General features: G+C 33.9%; 1 protein-coding gene across 2 annotated transcripts; it reads right to left on the bottom strand.

Annotated features, from left to right (window-relative positions):
- Positions 1 to 92: 92 nt before the first annotated feature.
- Positions 93 to 20,226, bottom strand: LOC134737993 (neurobeachin-like). Of its 2 annotated transcripts, XM_063650441.1 has the most exons (3): positions 19,052 to 20,226; positions 2,998 to 3,195; positions 93 to 2,323 (listed from the first exon to the last, which is right to left on the bottom strand). In XM_063650441.1, the coding sequence occupies exons 1-3, from the start codon at positions 19,163 to 19,165 to the stop codon at positions 2,243 to 2,245; spliced, it is 393 nt and encodes a 130-aa protein (XP_063506511.1). In that variant the 5' UTR covers positions 19,166 to 20,226; the 3' UTR covers positions 93 to 2,242. The 2 variants fall into 2 exon arrangements, 1 of the variants encoding a protein (XP_063506511.1); XR_010123465.1 differs by lacking the exons at positions 93 to 2,323; positions 2,998 to 3,195 and adding an exon at positions 16,421 to 16,476 and having other exon boundaries at positions 19,052 to 19,107.
- Between the last annotated feature and the right edge of the window lie 885 nt (positions 20,227 to 21,111).

The raw sequence follows: 21,111 nt of genomic DNA, 5'->3' as shown, positions 1-21,111 counted from the left end.
CCGGAGGCACAGCCTGTGCTTGAACCAGTGTTGCCAGGGTCCACAGGGCCCAGCGCAGGGGCTGATGGGAAGGCATTTTCGTGCGTGGGGGACCCAGGGCCCCCTTCTCCGTGGCGCTTTTTTTTTTTTTTTTTCTGCCACAGGTGCCTCACCTATCCTCCCTCAAAACTCACCTTCCCTTCATGGGCCTTTTGTCCGCCTTGAGGTACCCCTAGCGGCCTGATGCGCACCCTGGGGTGGAACCAGGGACGCCAGGGTCCACTGGGCCCAGCGAAGGGGCTCATAGGAAGGCACTTTCGTCTGTGAGGGACCCAGGCCCCACTTCTCTGCACGCGCGTTTTTTTTTTTTTCTCTGCCCCAGGTGCCTCACAAACTACTTGGGAGGCTGAGTCAGGAGAATTGCTTGAGTCTGGGAAACCGAGGTTGCAGTAAGTCAAGAGATCACAGAACTGCACTCCACCCTGGACAACAGAGTAAGAGTCCATCTTAAATAAATAAAGAAAGAAACTAAAGACATAATAGGCATCACTGAAAAAGTTGGAATTAGTTAATACAGGGAAACATTAGGATGAATGATATAAAAGAACTAAAAATGAAAATAAGTATGCTGACTCCTCACTTTCTTTTATCTCCATGAGGAAATAAATACAATTTAAATACCAAGATATAATATACATATTAAATGAGTTTTGAGGAAGGTCAGTAAAAAGTAACCATGCATCTTGTATTAATGAACCAGATAACCTATTACATATGGTTTTAACAGTAAGATTTGATAATATATGTATTTCATATTATTTCATAAGAAATATTTATACATGGATTTTTCTAATAAGATTCGATTATATGTATTTCATATTTCATAAGAAATATTTAAATTATACATGGATTTTTCTAGTGGCTACTTCATCTCCCACTTCTTTTCATAGTACTGACTAGATTTTAGATTACTGATCATAATGTGTCTTAGTTCACTGAGATGATAAATGGCAAAACATTTTGAATTTAAATAAAGGACAGAAATTTTAAGTTTGATTTTTCCACTAAGCTGAGCTACCTTCCAATTAGATTATTTAAGATCTCACAAACAAAATAGTATCACAGCAGGACATAACCTCAGGATTCCTTTTCACTTCAAAGTTTTTTACTTTCAAAACTCCAACCTTTACACTGTATTGATATAAAAGGCGGCAAGACCCATAGACGGGAGGTAATGTTATAAATGTACGAATCTCTTATCTATATTTAGATTTATACTTTACATAAAGATGTTCCCAAAACAGAAATAATATTATTAGAAATGCTAAAATTGAATTTCATTAATAGCTAATTTAGATAATAATTATGAGAAAAAGCATGTATTACACTTCATTGTACCTTAAATTTTTCCCATACCTTCATTCACTAGATTCACCATCAATTCAAAATTAGATAACCCATGAAGGAGCTCATGTATATGTATATATACTGATGAAGCACTACTATGTTACTTCTGGAATAAAAATTAATGCTTATCTATATAACTTGCCCATTAAAATCCCCAAGCATGGCAATGTGTATAGTCAAAATAGCTACTAGAATTTATTTTTAAATTCTTGTATATATAATTCTAAGATATAACAGTAAATTAGAGTGTGGCGCACAAGTTTTTTTTTAAATAAAAGAGAAACTATAAAAATGCACATGAAATTACACTCATTAGAAGAGATTTAATTTTTACATAAACTTGGATTTGCCACTAGAGTCCTCAAACATAAACTATATATAAATAAGGGTTGATGTCAATTAATATTATGCTAGACTTACGCCACGACAAAAGCATCATAAAATACCACTCTTTAAGATATAAATTATGTAATTGCTAATAAATATTATTCTTCTGAATAATTTTACCCTAGTAATTTTCTTCAACCTGACAGGGTTTCATGGACAATTCGAACCATGAGTATATGCAAATGTAAGGTCAGGATTCATATTTTCCCTCAACTACATATTATAATCACTATGCTATCTTTGTTAAGAATTTTCTATTTATTGTCACAAAAGGCATTCCTTTATGATATAACAACCTAAGTGTCAGGGTTTTTATTTACTGTATAAATATCTATCTGCATTAGTTCTAAAAATTTATTAGCACTTTAAGGGCAGAACCCAAATACTGTAATACATTTACACAGCATGAGTACATCATGCATAGTCTAAGTGTGTATAAAATACCAGCAATTGCACATGAAAAGAAAACTTACCAGACAGTTGTTTCCACTTGACTGTCATTGAGCTGCCGATTATCCAATTGGGGAAACAGTGGAAAAAGCACTTGAATCTGTCCAATTGAATGAATTGCACTATGAATTGAATGTGTTACTATCCCTTTCACATCCTATGTCTAAAACCAAAAATGTTTATTAAACTTCTATAGAATGATTTTCATCACTATTTCCTTGGTCCAAATACCTTTATAAGGGAATTAAATAACATAGTTGGACATTTTTTAAGCTTTCAATTATAATTTTTATACACATATAAGACAGAAAAGTGAATACCTTTGCTAATCACTTTTAAATTTCAAATCTTAGGTTGAGATATTTTTACACTAAAAATATAAAGTTAAAATCAAATGTTATTTTAAAATCAGAAATACTATTGATGGATTTAAAGACAAGTAATTTTAATGTTACAGAATATTAGTAATAGAATCTTAAAGCAAAGTATGTTTTTATATCTAACAACTAACTTATTCAGTTAATTGATTTAATTTGAAAGGCTGTATAATATATAAGATAATAGATATGACAGATTTCCTACTAAGGAGACAAGGCCAGGGTAGAGCATATTGCTACAGAAAAGATAGACATTCTTTAAAGTTTCACTTAAAAGATCTGCAAAAGCCAAAAAGAAACAAAAAGTCACAGATGTGTAGATGAGCAATGTTTGATATATAAAATAAAGATACTGTTAAATTCTGACAACATGAAAACAAAGCCACGATTCACCCACCTGAAGCATTAGAGCATGTTGGGAATGCACAAAAATCGATGCATCCCCTTTTGGTGATGATTCCAGGCAGAGTTGAGCATCAGTGGCCTTAGCATTATATGTAAAGGCAATGCTACTTGGAAGTTTCCCATCATATAAAACCTGTTTATGATGTTCTGCCAATTGAATATCACTCTCAGATTTAAACTTGAAGGTACTCTGAAAAAATAAAACTAAGGTAAACACTCTTTTTAAAAGCAACAATTAAAACGCAAAAGTTTTAAAGCAGAGAAACATTTGCAATAAGAAAGTACTTGTGTACCTTTCATGTGTCAGGGACTATTCAGTGGTGTTACTTACTTTGTTATTGTCATTTCAATTCAATGAGAGTTAAGTTTTATTATGCCAATAAAGATACTCAGATCTTCATTTTCTAATTTAAAGTTTTTGATTACTGGCAAAATCATTTCATTAGAAAAAATATCAAACCTGATATTATATATAATAGGATTTTACTTGACTACATCATAGCATAAGTTTAATTTTTCTTGTTAACACTTTAAAAAGTATTTATGTAAATAAACAGTGCCTGACACATGAATTCTTATAAAAATGACTATCGTTTGAGGCTACAAAAAGTTAATATACAAAAATATTCATATCTTTACTAAAAAGCAAATCAACCTATGAAATACCAATGCTACTCAACAATAATATCACAATATACATACTAAACTCAGAAGAGAAGTTTGTTAAAACATGTTATTACTTTTTATGAAAGACAACTAAACATAATGCCATCTATAACAAGAAAGGTATTGTTAGACGTGGTTAAAATTGCTCTGCAGATATGAGTCTAATAATGATAAATGATATTTAACTTTTGCAATAATCACATATCAGTATTACTATTACTTTCAACTTACAACTATGAAAGCTTAATGTTAAGAAATTAAGATGTAGAAGGGAAGGGGCCAGCATGTAATTCTAAGTCTTCTGATTTATAGACCATATTCAATGTATCATTAGTGAAATCATCTTAAAATCCTGACTCTGCCACTAATTATCTTTTTCAAGCTTAGGAAGTCATTTAGCTGATGTGGCTCCAATTTTCTCACTCAATGTTATAATAAGATTAAATCAAATGTCCCAAACTCAAGTTTTCACAGGAGGCACACAGATACACATGTAAGTGAATTGGGCCAGGTGGGGACTTCCTCAAACTAGAGAATGTTTGTCCTTTCTAAAAGTGGCCCCTACTCCTCAGCTCAAGTCAATTGTTCAATGTTGCTAATTCTTCCATATTTTTCAAGAGAAACATGAAATCCGAATTTTTATCTAAAAGCTCTGTATTTTAAAATTTAATTCAAACATTTTAACACTGTGAAGACCAATCATGTCAGTTTTTACTTCTGGACTAGTGTGTAGAGACTAATACGAAACTGGATGCAAACTATTAATTATTAGGCATGTGTCAAGACAAGAGCAACAAGAATAATTAAAAATTTGTGTATGCTGTAGCCTGAAGTATTTCATTGATAATACTTTTTTTTTTGAATGAGGAGGGTAGAGTTATCACTAGAATGCTTAAGAACTCAGCATATCTGCATTCAAAAAAAACAATGACTGAATTAAAACACATACAATATGTAGTTAAACACTGAAATCAGCTTTCCGTGACTGCATTTTACCACTGCTGAAACATTTGTACATTCCATTGTCTAGAACAAAACTCTTGCTTTCATTTTGTTCATACTGCTTACACTGGAATTAACAAGTTTTAATATATTATCTTAAAAGATTTAAACTCATTTTGTGGAAATGTAAGATGTCTAATAAAACCTATTCTTATTTGGAAATACATTGGTCTTAGTTTTTCTGAGTCCATGATACATACCATACCCTATTTTGGTTTGTAGGAGGAAAACAAGTTTATGTAGTTAAATCTAACACTTTTAGGTTAAAAAAGTGTATAATGTAATTTAAATATAAACATAGAATCCATTAAATAAAGATAATTTTCTTATCTTCCCTTATTTGTAGTATTAGGTTATTTCTATGTCTCTAAATTTATATATAAAGGTGGACATGTGCAATGGCTCACAACTGTAATCTTAGCACTTTGAGAGGCCAAGGTGGGAGGATCACTTCAGGCCAGCAGTTTGAGATCAACCTGAGCAACACAGAGAGAGACCCCATCTCTACCAAAAAATTAAAAATTAGCCGAGTGTGGTGTCACATGCCTGTAGTCCCAGCTCTTTAGGAGGCTGAGGTGGAAGGATCACTGGGCCCAGGATTTTGAGGCCACAGTGAGCCATGATCATACCACTGCACTCCACCCTGGGTGACAGAGTGAGACCCTGAATCTAAAAAAATTTAAAAAGAAAACATTTTACATAAAAGTATAAGCCTTTATATAAATATCAGTATTTATTGTATTATTTCTTTCAGAAGGATTTTCAGAGGAAGAATTCTTATATAAAACTGTATGAATAGGACATGGATGAAAATGAGGAGTGATTGCAAATAGGTAGGTAGGATCCTTCTGGGGTGATAAAAATGTTTTAAAATTAATTTGTAGTGATGTCTGCACAACTTTGTAAGTTTATAAAAAATAATTGACTTGTACACTTAACATTAATGAGTTGTATGGCATGTAAATTACACTTCAATAAAACTGTTATTATAAAAGAAGAAAAGAAGGTATGAATATATTTTGTACTAATTATACTCAAATGAGTAGAGTATGATGCATGCTTTTCAATATGGATCACTTCAGCATAACAAAGAAGGTGGGTAGAGCAAAGGTATACTGAGCTAAGGAAATGACTCCAAGTGGTAACTGAATCCACAGAAACAAATGAAGAGATTCAAAATGATAAATGAGAAGATCAATATAACAAAATCTACAAACATACACTGTATCTCCTTTCTTCTCTCAGCTTCTTTAAAAGACACAATTATGTGAAGTAATAATTATGTCATGTTGGGTTTGTAACATATACAGGTATTACATATATAACAATAATGTCACAAAAAAACAGAAAACGAATAGAGCTATATAGAAGTAACATTTATATAACTCACTAGGATAAAATTAGTATAAATCTGAGGCTGATTCCAGTGAGTTAAGATGTATATGGTAAGGCCTAGTGCAATCACTAAGGAAATGTTTTTGTAAGTGAAAAAAATTATTTAAAAATTGAAAATGCTATATAAGAAAATAAGCACATAATCCAAAGAAAGCAGTAAAGAATAAATAAAGAAAAAGAACATGAGACACATAGCTAACAAAAAGTAAAATGACAGACAGAAACCTAACTATCAATAATCACATCAAAGATGAATGAAATAACCAATCAAAACAACAGGCAGAGATTGTCAGACTGGATAATAAAGTAAGATTCAATAGTATACTGTTTATAGAATAGTCAAAGATAAAAACATATTTAAAGTAAATAAAATGGGAAAAATATCAATAAATCACAAGAAAGCTGGAATGGCTGTGCTAATATCAGACAAAATAGACTTTAAAACAAAATATATTACTAGATATTAAAAAGACATTGGATAATGATAAAAGGGCCAATCATGAGGAGGATATAGCAATTGTAAACATATGTGCACGTAACAGCAGAGTGTCAAAATACATGAAGAAACATCTGAAGAAATGAAGGGAGAAATAGACAAGTTAACAATAATAGTTGGGCACTTCAATACTCAACTTTCCATTCATAAGATCAAGAAAGAAACTGAAGATTTGAACAAAAACCAAACAGAACTAACAGATGACTCTAGAACACACCATCCCAAAACAGCAGAATACACATTCTTCTAAAGTACACATAGCTGGGCTCAGTGGCTTATGCCTGTAATCCTAACATTTTGGGAGGCTGAGGTAGGAGGATCACTTGAGGCCAGGAGTTCAAAACTAGCCTGAGCTGGCAAGACCCTGTCTGTATAAAAAACTGAAAAATTAGTCAGGCACAGTGGCTTGTGCCTATAGACCCAGCTACTCAGGAGGCTGAGGCAGGAGGATCGCTTGAGCCCAGAAGTCTAAGACTCCAGTGTGCTAGGACTGCACCACTGCACTCCAGCTTAGGTGACAGAAGGAGAGACCCTGTTTCCAAAAAAAATGTACACACAAAACATTCTCCTGGATAGACCAAACTCAGGTCATGAAACAATCCTCAATAAATTCATGAAGACATACGAAGTATATTATCTGTCCAAACTGGAATGTTAGAAATCAATAAGCTGGAAACCATCATTCTCAGCAAACTATCACAAGGACAAAAAACCAAACACTGCGTGTTCTCGCTCATAGGTGGGAACTGAACAATGAGAACACGTGGACACAGGAAGGGGAACATCACACACCGGGGCCTGTTGTGGGGTGGCAGAAGCGGGGAGGGATAGCATTAGGAGATATACCTAATGTAAATGACGAGTTAATAGGTGTAGCACACCAACATGGCACATGTGTACATATGTAACTAACCTGCATGTTGTGCACATGTACCCTAAAACTTAAAGTATAATAATAAAAAAAATTAAAAAAAGAAATCAATAATATAAGGGAATTTGAGGAATTCACAAATATGTGGAAATAAACACATTCGTAAATAACCGATGTGTCAAAGAAGAAATAATCAAAAGGGAAATTACAAAATATTTTGAGATGAATAAAGACACAAATACCAAAATATAAGCAGTTAAGGCACTTAGAAACTTGTATCTGTAAATGTTTGTATTTAAAAAGAGGTCTTCAAATCAACAACTAAACCTCCCACCTTATGACCCTGGAAGCAAAAAACCAAACTAAACATAAAACAAGCAGAAAGAAAAAAATACAAAGAATTATAGAAGAACTTAATGAAATAGAGAATAAGAAAACAACTGTGAAAACAAAATAAAATCAAAAGCCAGTTCTTTGAAAAGATCAACACTACTAACAAGCCTGTACCTAGATTAACATATTAATATTATTATCTCAACAGACACACAAAACATATTTGACAGAATCTAACACTTTTTATAAGAAGTATTGAACAAACTAGCAGTAGAATGGAACTTTTAACTACCAAAAAAAGCATCTATAAAAAACCTACAGCCAACATAGTGCAATTTGTTGCAGGATGTCAGAGCATAAGAAGGGTAGCAAGTGTAGGTAGGAGAGCTGCCCAGTTCATGATGTCAGAATTCTAAAAAAGTGATAAGGCGTCTACCTGAAACAACAAGGAAGAGGCAAGTGGGTTGTGCCTTGACATAAAGTTTCTGAGTATGTGCAAGGTAAGGAAAGTTATGTACACTAAGGGCTTCTCTGTGTAGAGAGTCAGAGCCTGAAAAGGATGAGAAGGCATCTGCCTGAGAGGAGACGGCAAACCATGGGAGGCAGCTGGATCTAGAGTGGGGGTTGACAATCATTCATTTGGTGTGTGGCTTGGCATGTTGGAGCCTGGGCAGGCAGAGGAGGGCATCATCACGGGGGGTGCCTGGCTCAGGTTGTTGTAGCCTGAGGAAGATGAGAAAATATGCACAAAGGGAAGCAACCAGGCAAGGGAAGGCACACCACCAGCAGGGCAGGGAGCACATTGCCTAAAGAAGCCAGGATGGGGTGTCAAGAGTTCTAGAGAGAGAGTAGCATCTGAATAAGAGGGCTGCCCAGCAGGAGGTAAAAAACCCTGGGGCTCCAGAAGGATATAGGGAAGGCATCAGCTCAACAGCCGAGCTCAGTGTATTGTGCTAGAACTGAGGAAGGGTTAAGAGGGCATCCATGATGGAAGGTAATCAGAAAAGAAGCCAACACCTGCCTCAGGTGAAGAGGGCATCCATATGGAAAATGAAGGAAAGACTGAGAAGCTGTTTGATGCATTATAATGTAAATGCAGTAAACTGGATCTTTATACTATAAAAGATATTATACAACAATTAGCAAAATTTTAATGGGGTCTGACAGTTAAATGGTAGTAACAAATCAATGCTAATCTCTTGATTTTATGTTACAGAATAATTATGTGAAAGAATGTTCTTGTTTGTAGGAACATAACATTCAGGAATGATGGAGCATCATGTCAGTAGTTACTCTCATGGTTCAGGAAGAAAACTGACTGGCATAGTGCTTGTAGCTTTTCTGTAATTTTTATTTTACTTTTAAATTTTAAAATGAGAGAGAAAGAAGGATATAAAGATTTCAGAGAAAGTGAAATAAAATAAGTGATTTAAGAGAAATATTAAAGATAAGCAAAGTAAATAAACACACATAGTCAAGTCTCTGGAGAAGAAAACCAAAGCAAGGAAATAGAAAAAATTCTAAAAGTATAGTATAAGAACAATTTCTTAAAATATGAAAAGATGCAAACTACATATGAAAGTGCACACCACATACCTGAGAAATTAACTCAGAATGACCAACACCAAGACATATCTACCAAAATTACTAGATTTAAGGAAAAAGACAAAAAATCCTTTGAACATCTAACAAGACTAAGTGCCTTGTAATGGGGAAGATATTACATTGTCAACAGACTTTCAATACTAACACCTCATGCCAGAGAAAAATTAGTAGCAATTTAAGACATCCAAAGAAAGAAAAGTCAAGGATTTTATATCCAGGCAAAATGACTTTCAAGTAAAAAGTATAAAACCCCTTACAAACTAGTATCAAAATGCATTTCTCAAGAAATACTGTTTCCATGAACTCTTCCTGAGGAATCTACTACAGAAAGAGCTAAAACACAGCCAAAACACCTCAATATAAGGAAATAATATAAGCCTTAAACATACAGGTACTTATAGGACTATGATTAAATAAGAGTTAAGAGAGAATGGTATGTAATAACTGTGTGTGCTAACAATGTAGATAAGACCTTGTATTAGCTTGCTGGGTCTGCTATGACAAAGTGCCAGAGTCTGGATGGCTTAAATAAAAGAAGTTTATTTTCTCATAGTTCTGGAGGCTGTAAGTCTGACATATGGGTGTAAGCAGGGTTTTCTTCTGAAGACTCTCTCCTTGGTTTGAAGACAGCCTAACTACCTTTTCTTCCCTGTGTCTTCACATGGTCTTTCTTTTGCATGTGTCTGAGTCCTAATTTCCTCCTCTTTATATGGATAGCAGTTATATTGGATTAGGACCCAATAACCAAAATGACCTCACTTAATTACTTCTTTAAGACCCTGTCTCCAAGAACAGTCACATTTCAGGCTACTGAGGGTGAGAATTTTAATCAATTTTAGGGGAACATAATTCACCTTGTAACATGCCTCAACTATTCTAAAAATGGCAAGAGATAGAATGAAGAGAACACATGCAAAAACAAATTAACTGTACTTTCAGTAATTATAACAATTGGGCATTATTGGTATTATTATTCTGAGACTGTTCTTTATGTATAATTATGAGATTTTCTAATCTATTATCCTGTGTAATTGACAATCAGTATCCTCAATGAAGAAATGAGATTTAACTTCAAGCAGGTCAAGTTAAAACACCACACTCTCCTGCTTTTTCTCCTTATTCCCTTGCTCTCCTCTTTCTCCTTTGCTGGTTCCTCTGCATCTCCTCAACCTACAAACACTGGCTTTCCCAAGGACTCATTTCTCAGGTATCTTTTTCTCTGAACTCACTTCATTGGTACCTAAATCCAGTCCTTTACCTTTAAATCCTGTCCATATCCTGCCAATGCCAAATTTCTGTCTCCAACCTAGATGTCACCTCTAACTTCATTTTTCCATTTAGATGCTTCTCGGGCATCTCAAACAACTATGCCCATAACCTATGTCCATAATCTAATATTTGATCTTCTCTGCCAAACTTATTTCTTCATAGTCCTCACATCTCAGTAAATGACAACTCCATCAGCTCAGTTCTTCGGGCTAAAATTCATGGGGTTACTTGCTCCTCTCAATCCTCACTTGCTCCTCTCAATCCTCACTTGCTCCCTTACCCCATGCTCACAGTGACAGAAAATCCTACTGGCACTACCTCCAAAGTACATCCAAAAGCTACCTTTTAGAGTCTTAGATATTTTAGATATGCTTTATCAAAAATCTAATCAAGTCTCAATACTTTCCAGAGCTCTTTCACTAAATAACTGCAACAGCCCCCTAACTAGTCTCCCTATGTCCACATTTTCTCCCTATTTACCATAGTAACCAGAGTGATCCTTTTCAAATTGGTATCAGGCCAAGACACTCGAACTTTTCAATGGCTGTTCCTCTCATTCAAGAGCAAAAACAAAATCGTAACAATCCTTGAAAGCATATAGTTGTTCTCTGAATTAATCTTCTTTGACTCTCCGCCTTGCTCCTTCTGTGACAGTCACAGGAAAACATAGTCACAGTGTTCTTCAATCTGTGAAGTGAGCTTCGGCTAATGGCCTTCATTCTTGCTCTGGCATTTACCCCTAAAGCTCTTCCCCGGATATCCACTTGGCTAGCATCAACTTCCATCTTTTTTACCTGCTTTGTGTGTCTCATAGCTCTTATCACCATATAGACACTATATATTTTTATTTTGTTTTGTTATGTCTTCTCCCATGATACTGCACACCCTGCTCCTCCAAAATACAGGCATGGGGTTTTTGTTGGTTTTGTGTAATTTTTATATCCCTAGCATCTAGAACAGTGCTCAACTGTTTAATAAAAGAATGAATGGATGAATTAGTGAAGGCTAATTATTTGTTAGTTAGCATTGATTTATTTTGTTTTTCCTTTCAATTGGGCTTTTGTTATCTTTAATTTGAAAGAGAGGTCTACAGCATATGCTGTGGGTAAATGAAATACTGGATACATACTTACCTATCATTCAAGAAAAGACATGCAATTTTGACTTTGTTAATTTTGTTTTAGCCATTGAATTGTAGTCAACATCATTCTATCAAGACACGTTGCAAAATACAGTAATTTTTCAATGACATAGTTGCATTTATAGCCTCTCCCCCAATCTTTCTGTTAGTTATCATATGTATTACATGTATATACTCCTAATCATTCAGGTTTTCTTCTTCAGTCAGTAATGAGAGTCAAATAACAATGAATTTTTAAAATTTTCTTTCAAAAGACTTAAAGAATATTTTCACTGGATAAAAAATTCTAGGTTGACAGATTTTTTTCTTCCTTTCAGAACTTTAAAGATTTTGTTCCACCTCTATGGCTTCCCTGCTTTCTGATGAGATGTGTACAGAAATTCAAATTATTGTCCCCTTATCAATGTCTAGTTTTCCTCTGTCTGCTTTCAAGATTTTCTCTTTATCTTTGGTTTTCCACACTTTGACTGTAATGTGCCTACTTTTGTTCTCTTTGCATTTTTGTTTGGAGTTTTCAGACTTTCTTCAATCTATAAATGTAAGTCTTTCACCAAATCTGAGAAGTTTTCTATCATTTATTCAAATATCTTTTCTGGCTCTACACTGTGCCTATTAGACCTTTCAAAATTGTCCCATACATCTCGAGGGTTCTATTTTTTCACCCCAATCTTTTGCAACTCTCTTCAAAGTTTCTATCAACCTATATTCAAATTCATTTACTTCTCTATAATATTAATTCTGCTAATAAGCCCATACAGCTTATTTTTAATTCTGATATATTTTTCCGTGCTAGAATTGCCATCTGATTTTGTTTTCTTTCATGGCTGATACTCCGTATCTCTTAATTCATTGTAAGTAAATTTTTCTCTACCTCACTAGTTACAATAGACCTCATGTGATATTTCCAACATGTGGGTTATCTTAGAGTTGGTATATGATGATTTTCTTCTCCCTTGAGAACAAGTCACATTTTCCTGACCATTTTTAGAATTAATCCTTTTGGATTATATGCTAAATAGTGTGATTATTACTCCGTACAATATTATAGAGAAACTTCCTGGCCAGAAAGTTTCCTATAAAAGCAAAAAATGGGGATATAAGTCCATGCAGACTGTTTCATATTTTACTACCCTTCAAAGCTCGCCTGCTTTTATTCAATCTTCACAACCCTCAGATAGATGTTATCTATATTATGTGCAGAGTTTACAAATGGTTATTTGTGAGAAGATCAGTTTGTTAGGAGCTCACCCCTCCACACAAGTACTGGAAATCCTCTGAAGTGATTTTTAATTTTGGAGGTTGTGTTATGCTTTTTCTCTTATCAGTTAGAACTTTTTAATGATATAGCAAATTATAAAAACCATTATACTATCATATTCATAAATAAAGGAGAGAACTCAAAGCTAAATTTTCAAATATCTGGCCATGAAGACTAACTGCCTGCCACACGGGATTAACAGAACAATGAGAAAATGTCTAGTAATAATTATAAAATATAAAAACTTTGTTGAAATCTGATTGGCAAGCTTATGTCAAAGGGCCACCTCATACACAATCTTGAAGACATTGAATAACCCCAAATAGAGATCCACAGTAAACTTATCTGGTAGTAAGTTTTACTATACTAGACAAATCTACAGTGAGATTTTCTGTATTTTAAATATTTTCTGTATTTCTGTATTTTCCAAAGTGAATAATTTATGTAGTTAATAACTGATACCCTAACTTATTTACTGTTTCCAGAAAATATCCAAGTACAGAATATTTACTGATAAGCTGCCATGCTCAAAACCAAATATCGACAGAAAAAGATTTACATAGCACTGCAGTGACCAAAAACTCAAAATCATTTGTGACAGGCTCCATTGAATATATAGTTTGATGGCATTATTTGAAGGTAGAATTAACTTATTTTATTAATTTTGAAGCCCATATGTTGACATGCTATCTACACTAAGCTCAGAAATCATAAATATTGTCTGACCATTACAATGAAAGAAAGTTCCATGTAACTGAAGGCAATAAATATAAATACTATGTTATTATGCAACACTAAGTAATTTAAACTCCATTTGTGATTTATCCAAATGTCCATTAGTTATTATATTCTCTACACCTTAAAAATTCCACCGTAGCCCTCTACCCCTTTGCTCACAGTGACTTTAGCAAGATAATTGTGACTATAATGTGTGAACTACTCAGCTTTTCCTCTGTCAAAACACAATCAGATTGTGTTTTGCATTCCTCATTTGCATTCTTCCTTCTGAATTTCTAAAAAAAAAAAAGCTTTTTAATATAAAAAATTTTTGCTGATGCCTGTCATGATGCAATTGTACTTATAGTATTTACAAATTCAGAAAATGCATGTACCTGTGGATTTATCATCAACCCCCACTAACAACAAGGGGTGCAGTAAGCTGACAACTTTCAAAACTTAGTAAAATGCTATCTGATGTAATGCCCAAATTTACAGGTATATCTCTTAAAAGTTCTGACTTTAGGTACTCTACTGTTTGTTAGGATACTAAGGATACACTATGTCACATGAGCTGTGCACACATGATGACCGGGTTACTGCTCATTAATCACTGTTTTTAAAAAGAATGACAAGAAAGACGTGTGAAAAGAATACTACAAACTACAGAGTTTGCAAAGCTGTTCAGGACAGTTTGCTTCTCTGTGACTAGAAGAATTACAAAATTGCTTATATTCAGCCCTTTTCCTTGATGTTTCCAGGAAGCTCCCATCAATTCTGAAATTTCACATTAGCAATTGTATTGGATTTGTACTTTCTTGATATTCTACCTTTTTATATTTCATTTGTTTGCTTGTCACTCTATTTGATATCATTCTATTACAGCTTAAAAAGACACTGCAAGTATTTTATGAAAAAACTCAAAGAAGTAGGAAAGAAAAGCAGGCAGCATATTAATAAAAAATGTGAATTACAAAAATATTTCTATACAAGAACAACAATGGCAGAACCATGATGCAAACCCAACAAAAAGACCCATGAAAGAAAAAGTAGCTGCAGAAGCACAAATTCATTTCTAGAGATAGTAAGACAAAAACAAAATGATATGGAAAATATATGATAGCAAGTATTGTTACCTTGACATAAAAATAATAGCATTATTATCCTTCAATATTATTATGGTTATTAAAGTCACTGAGAAAAAAATCTTTTAATATGAGTAAATTCAAACTTTCCTCTCTCTATATATATATGTATATATATGCATATGTATATGTATATATGTGTGTATATACTTATGTATATATGTGTGTATATATACATACGTATATATGTGTGTATATACATATGTATATATGTGTGTATATATTATATATACATATATGTGTATATATGTATATATACGTATATGCGCATATATGTATACATATACGTGTATGTGCATATATGTATACATATACGTGTATGTGCATATATGTATACATATACGTGTATGTGCATATATGTATACATATACGTGTATGTGCATATATGTATACATATACGTGTATGTTATATATGTATACATATATGTATATATGTGTATATATAAGTATATATGTATATATGTATATATGTGTATATATGTATATACGTATATATACACATATATAGTGTGTGTATATATGTGTATATATATATGACAAAAATAAAAAGAGAAATACCAATGCAAAAATACAAAGGCCAAAGAGGGAATTTTTTAAATGTTTTTCCTTTCCATAGCACAATCTTCACATTAATTATTTAAATTGAGTTCAATAAAAAAAACCACACTTCCATACAAGACTTCCATACTCCTTCAGAATTATAAACACTTTGACTATAATGTGAAATTCTCTTTCAGCTCCAAGTAGTTTGAGACTTCACAATTCCCAATGTGATTTAAACACAACCCTTATATATATTCCCCTAGCCACATTTAAAACTAACTCATATATGTGCATGCTGTGTCTTGCCTAGAGTATTTTTTCTTAAAGTTTAAAAAACAAAAAGAATATGATAAATTACATTACATAATTAGTTTTGCTAAATTAGTTTACTCACTACTGTACCTACTTCCTCGCTGCAATTAAAGCAAAACTATAAACTAAAATTAAATAATTTCAGGCCCATTAAATATATTATCTTAGATTCCTTCTAAATCCTTAACTTTTCTTTCCAAGTTACCAGTAATATTAACAAGTTCTTTACTATTTTCATTATGTAATATATATATTTCAAATTTTTGTATTTTAAATACTACATTAAGCAAAATAGTTTTATAAGATTTATTATTTCAGAATTGTTAACAAAAGGCATGCTATCAATATTAGGAAATATTCTGAAGAATAAAAAAGTTTATAAAGAGAAAACAGTTGAGAAAAAAGCATCTTTGAACTGAAAAGAAACATGTAATAAAAACCAACTACATTCCAAAAAATAGAAATGACTCTTTAAACTGTATTAAAGAAAGATTTTCACTAAAAATTATATTACATCACATTTTACATCCAAAACGCTTCATAGAATTTACAAAATTACAGTTCTTAGTACCTTCTATCTAGGTCCTAACTGATGAGTTGCAAATATCTGTGCTGGGTCGAGTGCTTCACGGAACACATACACGGCACCAAGTTCAGCACGGAATACCCTATTTGCATCAGCAGTTTCTGATGATCCAAGAAAGCACTTGTCATAGCTCTATTTTTAGAAGTCATTAAAAAATGCATTATTTTTAATGATGAAAAGGTTTAAATCCTTAAATCAGCCTTTATGAATATTTTAAAATATAACAATTATAATAGAAGAAAGCATCAATTAAGACTTTATTATTTAAATAATAAATGCCAGTCAAGTTTTTTTGGGAAAAATGACCAATTATATGTTTTACACTTAGGTTTAAGCAAACAAACAACAGCCACCTACTCAATCTTCCGACTTACCACTTTTCAAATACTATAGTTAAAGGCAAAAGAGCTTATAATTATTTATTTACAAACGTTAAAATAATTTAAAACTGTAACGATGTATAATGATCCATATAGAGATTGATCTGAATCAAGGGAATGACTATTCCAAAATGTAATCATGAACACATAGGGTCTAATTTTTTTAATAAACTTTATTTTTGAAATTATGAATCTATTCCTCTATTCCTCCGTATTTAGTAAAAGACACAAGGAAAATAAATCCCCTCTCATGTATGAGTAGGAACTACACAGAATCAAATACACAGTAAGACTAAAATCTGCTGCTTAAAACAGATGGTACAGTGCTCTCCACGTTGAGGAATTCAGCACTGAAGAAGCCAAAAGCTTAACAAGATCTTTCCAGCCTCTACATCTTACACCCCACCCACCCAAACCAGGGAAAGCAGTCATGGCTCAGTTCCCTTCCCCTATCCCCAAAGGCTATTTCACACCTTAGAATGAATAAGCAAGAATTATATATGTAAGAAGTACTTTTGGTCCTTCAATAAAGTAACAAAAAAAATTGTGAATGCGTACAAAGGCAAAAAGTACTGTAGTAATTAAATACCGAATATTTAATTAGAGGTATAGGAACTTAAACTTTAACTGCATAAAGTATGTATATATGTGTCATTATCTAGAATTCTCCACTTCTTAGGGCACTATTACAAATAACCAAAAAACTAAGTCCTTTCTTTCCAAGATACTCTCTTATCATTGAATGAGTCAAGAAGACCACTGGGATTTCTTCCACTCTACAATAAAAAGACTCTGGAGAGAAGATAAAAAGCAGAAGTTCATCTGTGTATTCTAATTCTGAGAACAACACTCTATTAAATATTTATTGGTTGTGGCACAACCATGAGTTTCTACGGCAGGGAAAAGCAAATTTTTCTATAAAAGGACAGACAGAAAATATTTTAAACTTTGCTTGCCACACCTGGTTTCTGTCCCATTCTTCTTTGATTTTGTTTGTGTCTCAAGAAAAAAACAAACAAACAAAAAACCTTTAAAAATTAAAAGCCAAGATTCTTAGGCCCCAGCTTACACAAAACCAGAAACAGGAGGAGGGTCAGATTTGGCTTATAGGGTGTAGTCTGCCAAGACCTGATCTAGGGGACAAACTATGGACCATACACACAGTGCTAGTTAAACGAATACAAGACAGGGTAAGCAAATCCCTGCCCTTTGGGAAATTAAAGCCTAGAGAGATGCAAACAAAACTGAGAAATGAATTGTGTTTAAGAGCTAAGTTCTTATAAAACCAGGTATGCTTGAAGGGTTGTATATTATTGAGCTTGGAGGTACTTTCAGCATTAAAACAAACCTTTTACTTTGGCTCGGAGAAGCTGGAATGTAGACAATGGAAAGCCGCAAGTAGAGAAACCGTAAGTACCCTTGAGGTTTTAATTCGAGTTGTTCTCTACATAGAATCCAACTGTGTCACTTCTTCCACTGCTAACATACTGGTAGAAACTCATATAATCTGTTTGTTTTATTGCAATAAGCCATTTAAGTCATCTTCCTGCTTCTGTAATTTCCCTTCAAAATATTCTCAATACTGCAGGCAGACTGATGTGTTTAAAATATAAGCACACATCCCTTGTCTGCTGAAAACCTTCCAAGAATTTTTAAGCTGAGTAAGATGCGAAAGCCCAGGCCTTATGTTTGCTTATGAAGGCCAAAATGATTTCTGCCTGACCTCATCTCTTAATATTATTCTGCCTCTACCTCCCTCTGCTCCAGACAAACTGCCTTTTCCTTGAACTTTCCTATTCTGCCTCAAAGCCTTTGCACTCACAGTTCCCCCTGAATAGAAGAAGTTCCCCACATACCTTGCTTGCTCAACTGTTCCTACTAAAATCATCTCTGGACCATCTGGCTCCTCCCTTCCCTACAACTACACTTTCTGTATCCTCAATTTATTTTCTCCCTAGCATTTATCACGATATAATTAATAATAGTGACTATATGTTATACTTCCGTTTAGGGTCTTCTTTCTATATATAAATAAGGGTTAAACCACATTTTTTAGTGCTTGATGCTGGAATAAATGGAAAAATAGAATACAGGATTCATATTTTTTATCTAAAAAACTTCAAACTTTGGCCAAATGTTCCTGTTTTTGTATCACTAATCATGTCTTTTAACAATTTTCTTATACTAAATTTAACAATGAAAGATTCGTTTAATAAAAAAATAAACTTTCAAAGTTTTAAGTTTCTACCAAACTATTTTATTATTCAATTCATATTGTAATGATAGATCATACTCTCAAATTAAAACACAGACAGAAAAATACTTACATCATTTGTGTTAACATGCCAAGCCATATCACCATAAGATACCAGTTGTCCATTAATGTAACACTGAATTTCATTGTTCCTCCATCGATTGTAAATGTGGACAATGCTGATCATGTACCACTTAAATAAAAAAATTAAATATATCAATATATAATGTTTGGTTATTACGGTCTAAAATGCAATTATAACATTCATAAAACCCTACAAGGCTATGCTGACGGGACCATTAATGATCATCTAATACCACTTCCTCAAGCTCCCCCTCCCATCCCTCATTTCACAGATGGTAGAAGTGGCACATAAAGAATATTCATGGAGAAGACAAGAACTACAGCCCCTTGACCTCCAGAGTGATATTCTTTCCACTATACCAAGATTCAAAATTGTGGAAATACAATTTATTTGTGTTCATTCATTTAAAATTTACATTGTGCCAGGCACTGCAGATACCCAAGGCTGACCAGTTCTCCTAGAATTTATGAGCTATAAAAGAAATATGTATGACACAATTAAACAAATGTAGAATTATAAATCATGATGATTACAGTGAGGAGAAAACGAACAGTATAAACTGAAAAAGAATAAACTAGGATTCTACTTTGGATTGCATGGTCAGGAAAGATCTGTCAAAGAAACAACATTTTAGCATTTATAATATGATTTAGATAGTTTCAATTTCACAATTAAGATTTAATAAATCAGTGGTAATTATATATTTAATAACTTAATAATGTGTGTTTATTAAGAATCAATGAATGAGTTCATATTAAGTGCCCATTTTATACTTACTGCTGTCAAATAGCATTTTAGGTATCTATTTTAATATGGATGGTTTGATTTCTGAAACAACCCTTAGTCTCTTGAGAGTTAATATCCTAAAATAGAGAATATAGAAATACTTTTTTCTAAAGTATAGAAAAATACAAATGATTTATAAACATTTGAACAAGTATGCTTTCTGAAGTTAAGGGGAGAAAATTAGCTGGTTTCTCCCCTTAATGTGGACATTAAACCACAAGCAAGCTCCTTTCCCCCAGTCAGGTGGTCATGACCAGTGGGACAGAATTAGGCAGGTGCTGCAGGGAGGAGAAAAGTGACCCCTATGTCCCGATGGCGAGGACACAGATTTAAAAATTCAGCAGACCAGGCGCAGTAGTTCACGCCTATAATCCCAGCACTTTGGGAAGCCAGGGCAGGAGGACTGCCTTGAGCTCAGGAGTTCGAGAAGAGCCTGGGCAACATGGCAAAACCCCATCTCTACCAAAAATATTTTTAAAAAAAATAGCTGGGCGTGGTGACAGATGCCCAGCTACTGCGGAAGCTATGGCTGGAGAATCCTTTGAGCCCAGAAAATGGAGGTTGCAGTAAGGCAAGATCTGCACTGCACTCTAGCATGGGCAAAAGGCCCAGACCGTATCTCCAAAAAAATAAAAACAATTAAAAAGTCAGCAAACCCTGGAGGTTGTTGGATCCTTCCCTTCCACCTGAAGCTTGGATGCAAGGCAGCCAAACTGGGGCCTGGTCCCAACACCCCACCTGCACTGGGGTTCCCCTTCCTCCCACAGCCAGAGCCTTCCTCTCTCTCCAACTACATGGGGAGTCTCCTTCAGAAAAAGTCCTAAAGCCTCCTACACTTTCCAACCTCAAAAGCCCTTGAGAAATGAGTACTACTATAAAATTAATGGTAAGATAGCAAGAAAGAAAAAAGAAAAGGAGTGAGAACCTACCAGGAATACACAGAACATGCCAGAAAATGAAAGCTTCTGTACTCACCATGAAGGAAAAATGCCCCAAAGAAGCCAGGCCACAGAGAGGCCACACTGAAGCTCTGTCCGCAGAGTCAGCCAGGACAGGAGGTGTTTCTTCCCCAGGATGCAGCCTCAAGTTATCCCGAAGCTGCCACAGCACCCTGTAGCTCCTGAGAACACACGAGCTCTTCTGATTTAACATAGGCAAGTCAATAAATGTGATACACCACACAAACAAAATTAAAAGCAAAGTCACATTGTTGTCTCAATAGACACAGAAAAGGCATTTGACAAAATCCAGCATCCCTTCAT

This window comes from Pongo pygmaeus, chromosome 13 (genome assembly GCF_028885625.2).
Source record: "Pongo pygmaeus isolate AG05252 chromosome 13, NHGRI_mPonPyg2-v2.0_pri, whole genome shotgun sequence".
NCBI lineage: Eukaryota > Metazoa > Chordata > Mammalia > Primates > Hominidae > Pongo > Pongo pygmaeus.
The sequence above is the reverse complement of the archived record's forward strand: the minus strand, read 5'-3'. Positions and strand labels throughout refer to the sequence as shown.

Excerpts from the sequence above, each read along its gene's own strand:
- LOC134737993 (XM_063650441.1), bottom strand. The coding sequence starts at position 19,165 with ATGATCAGCATTGTCCACATTTACAATCGATGGAGGAACAATGAAATT. Across the intron at positions 3,196-19,051 it reads GGCATGTTAACACAAATGAT|AGTACCTTCAAGTTTAAATC; the intron begins GTAAGTATTTTT and ends TTATTTTTTCAG. Across the intron at positions 2,324-2,997 it reads AACATGCTCTAATGCTTCAG|ATTCAAGTGCTTTTTCCACT; the intron begins GTGGGTGAATCG and ends TCAATTGGACAG.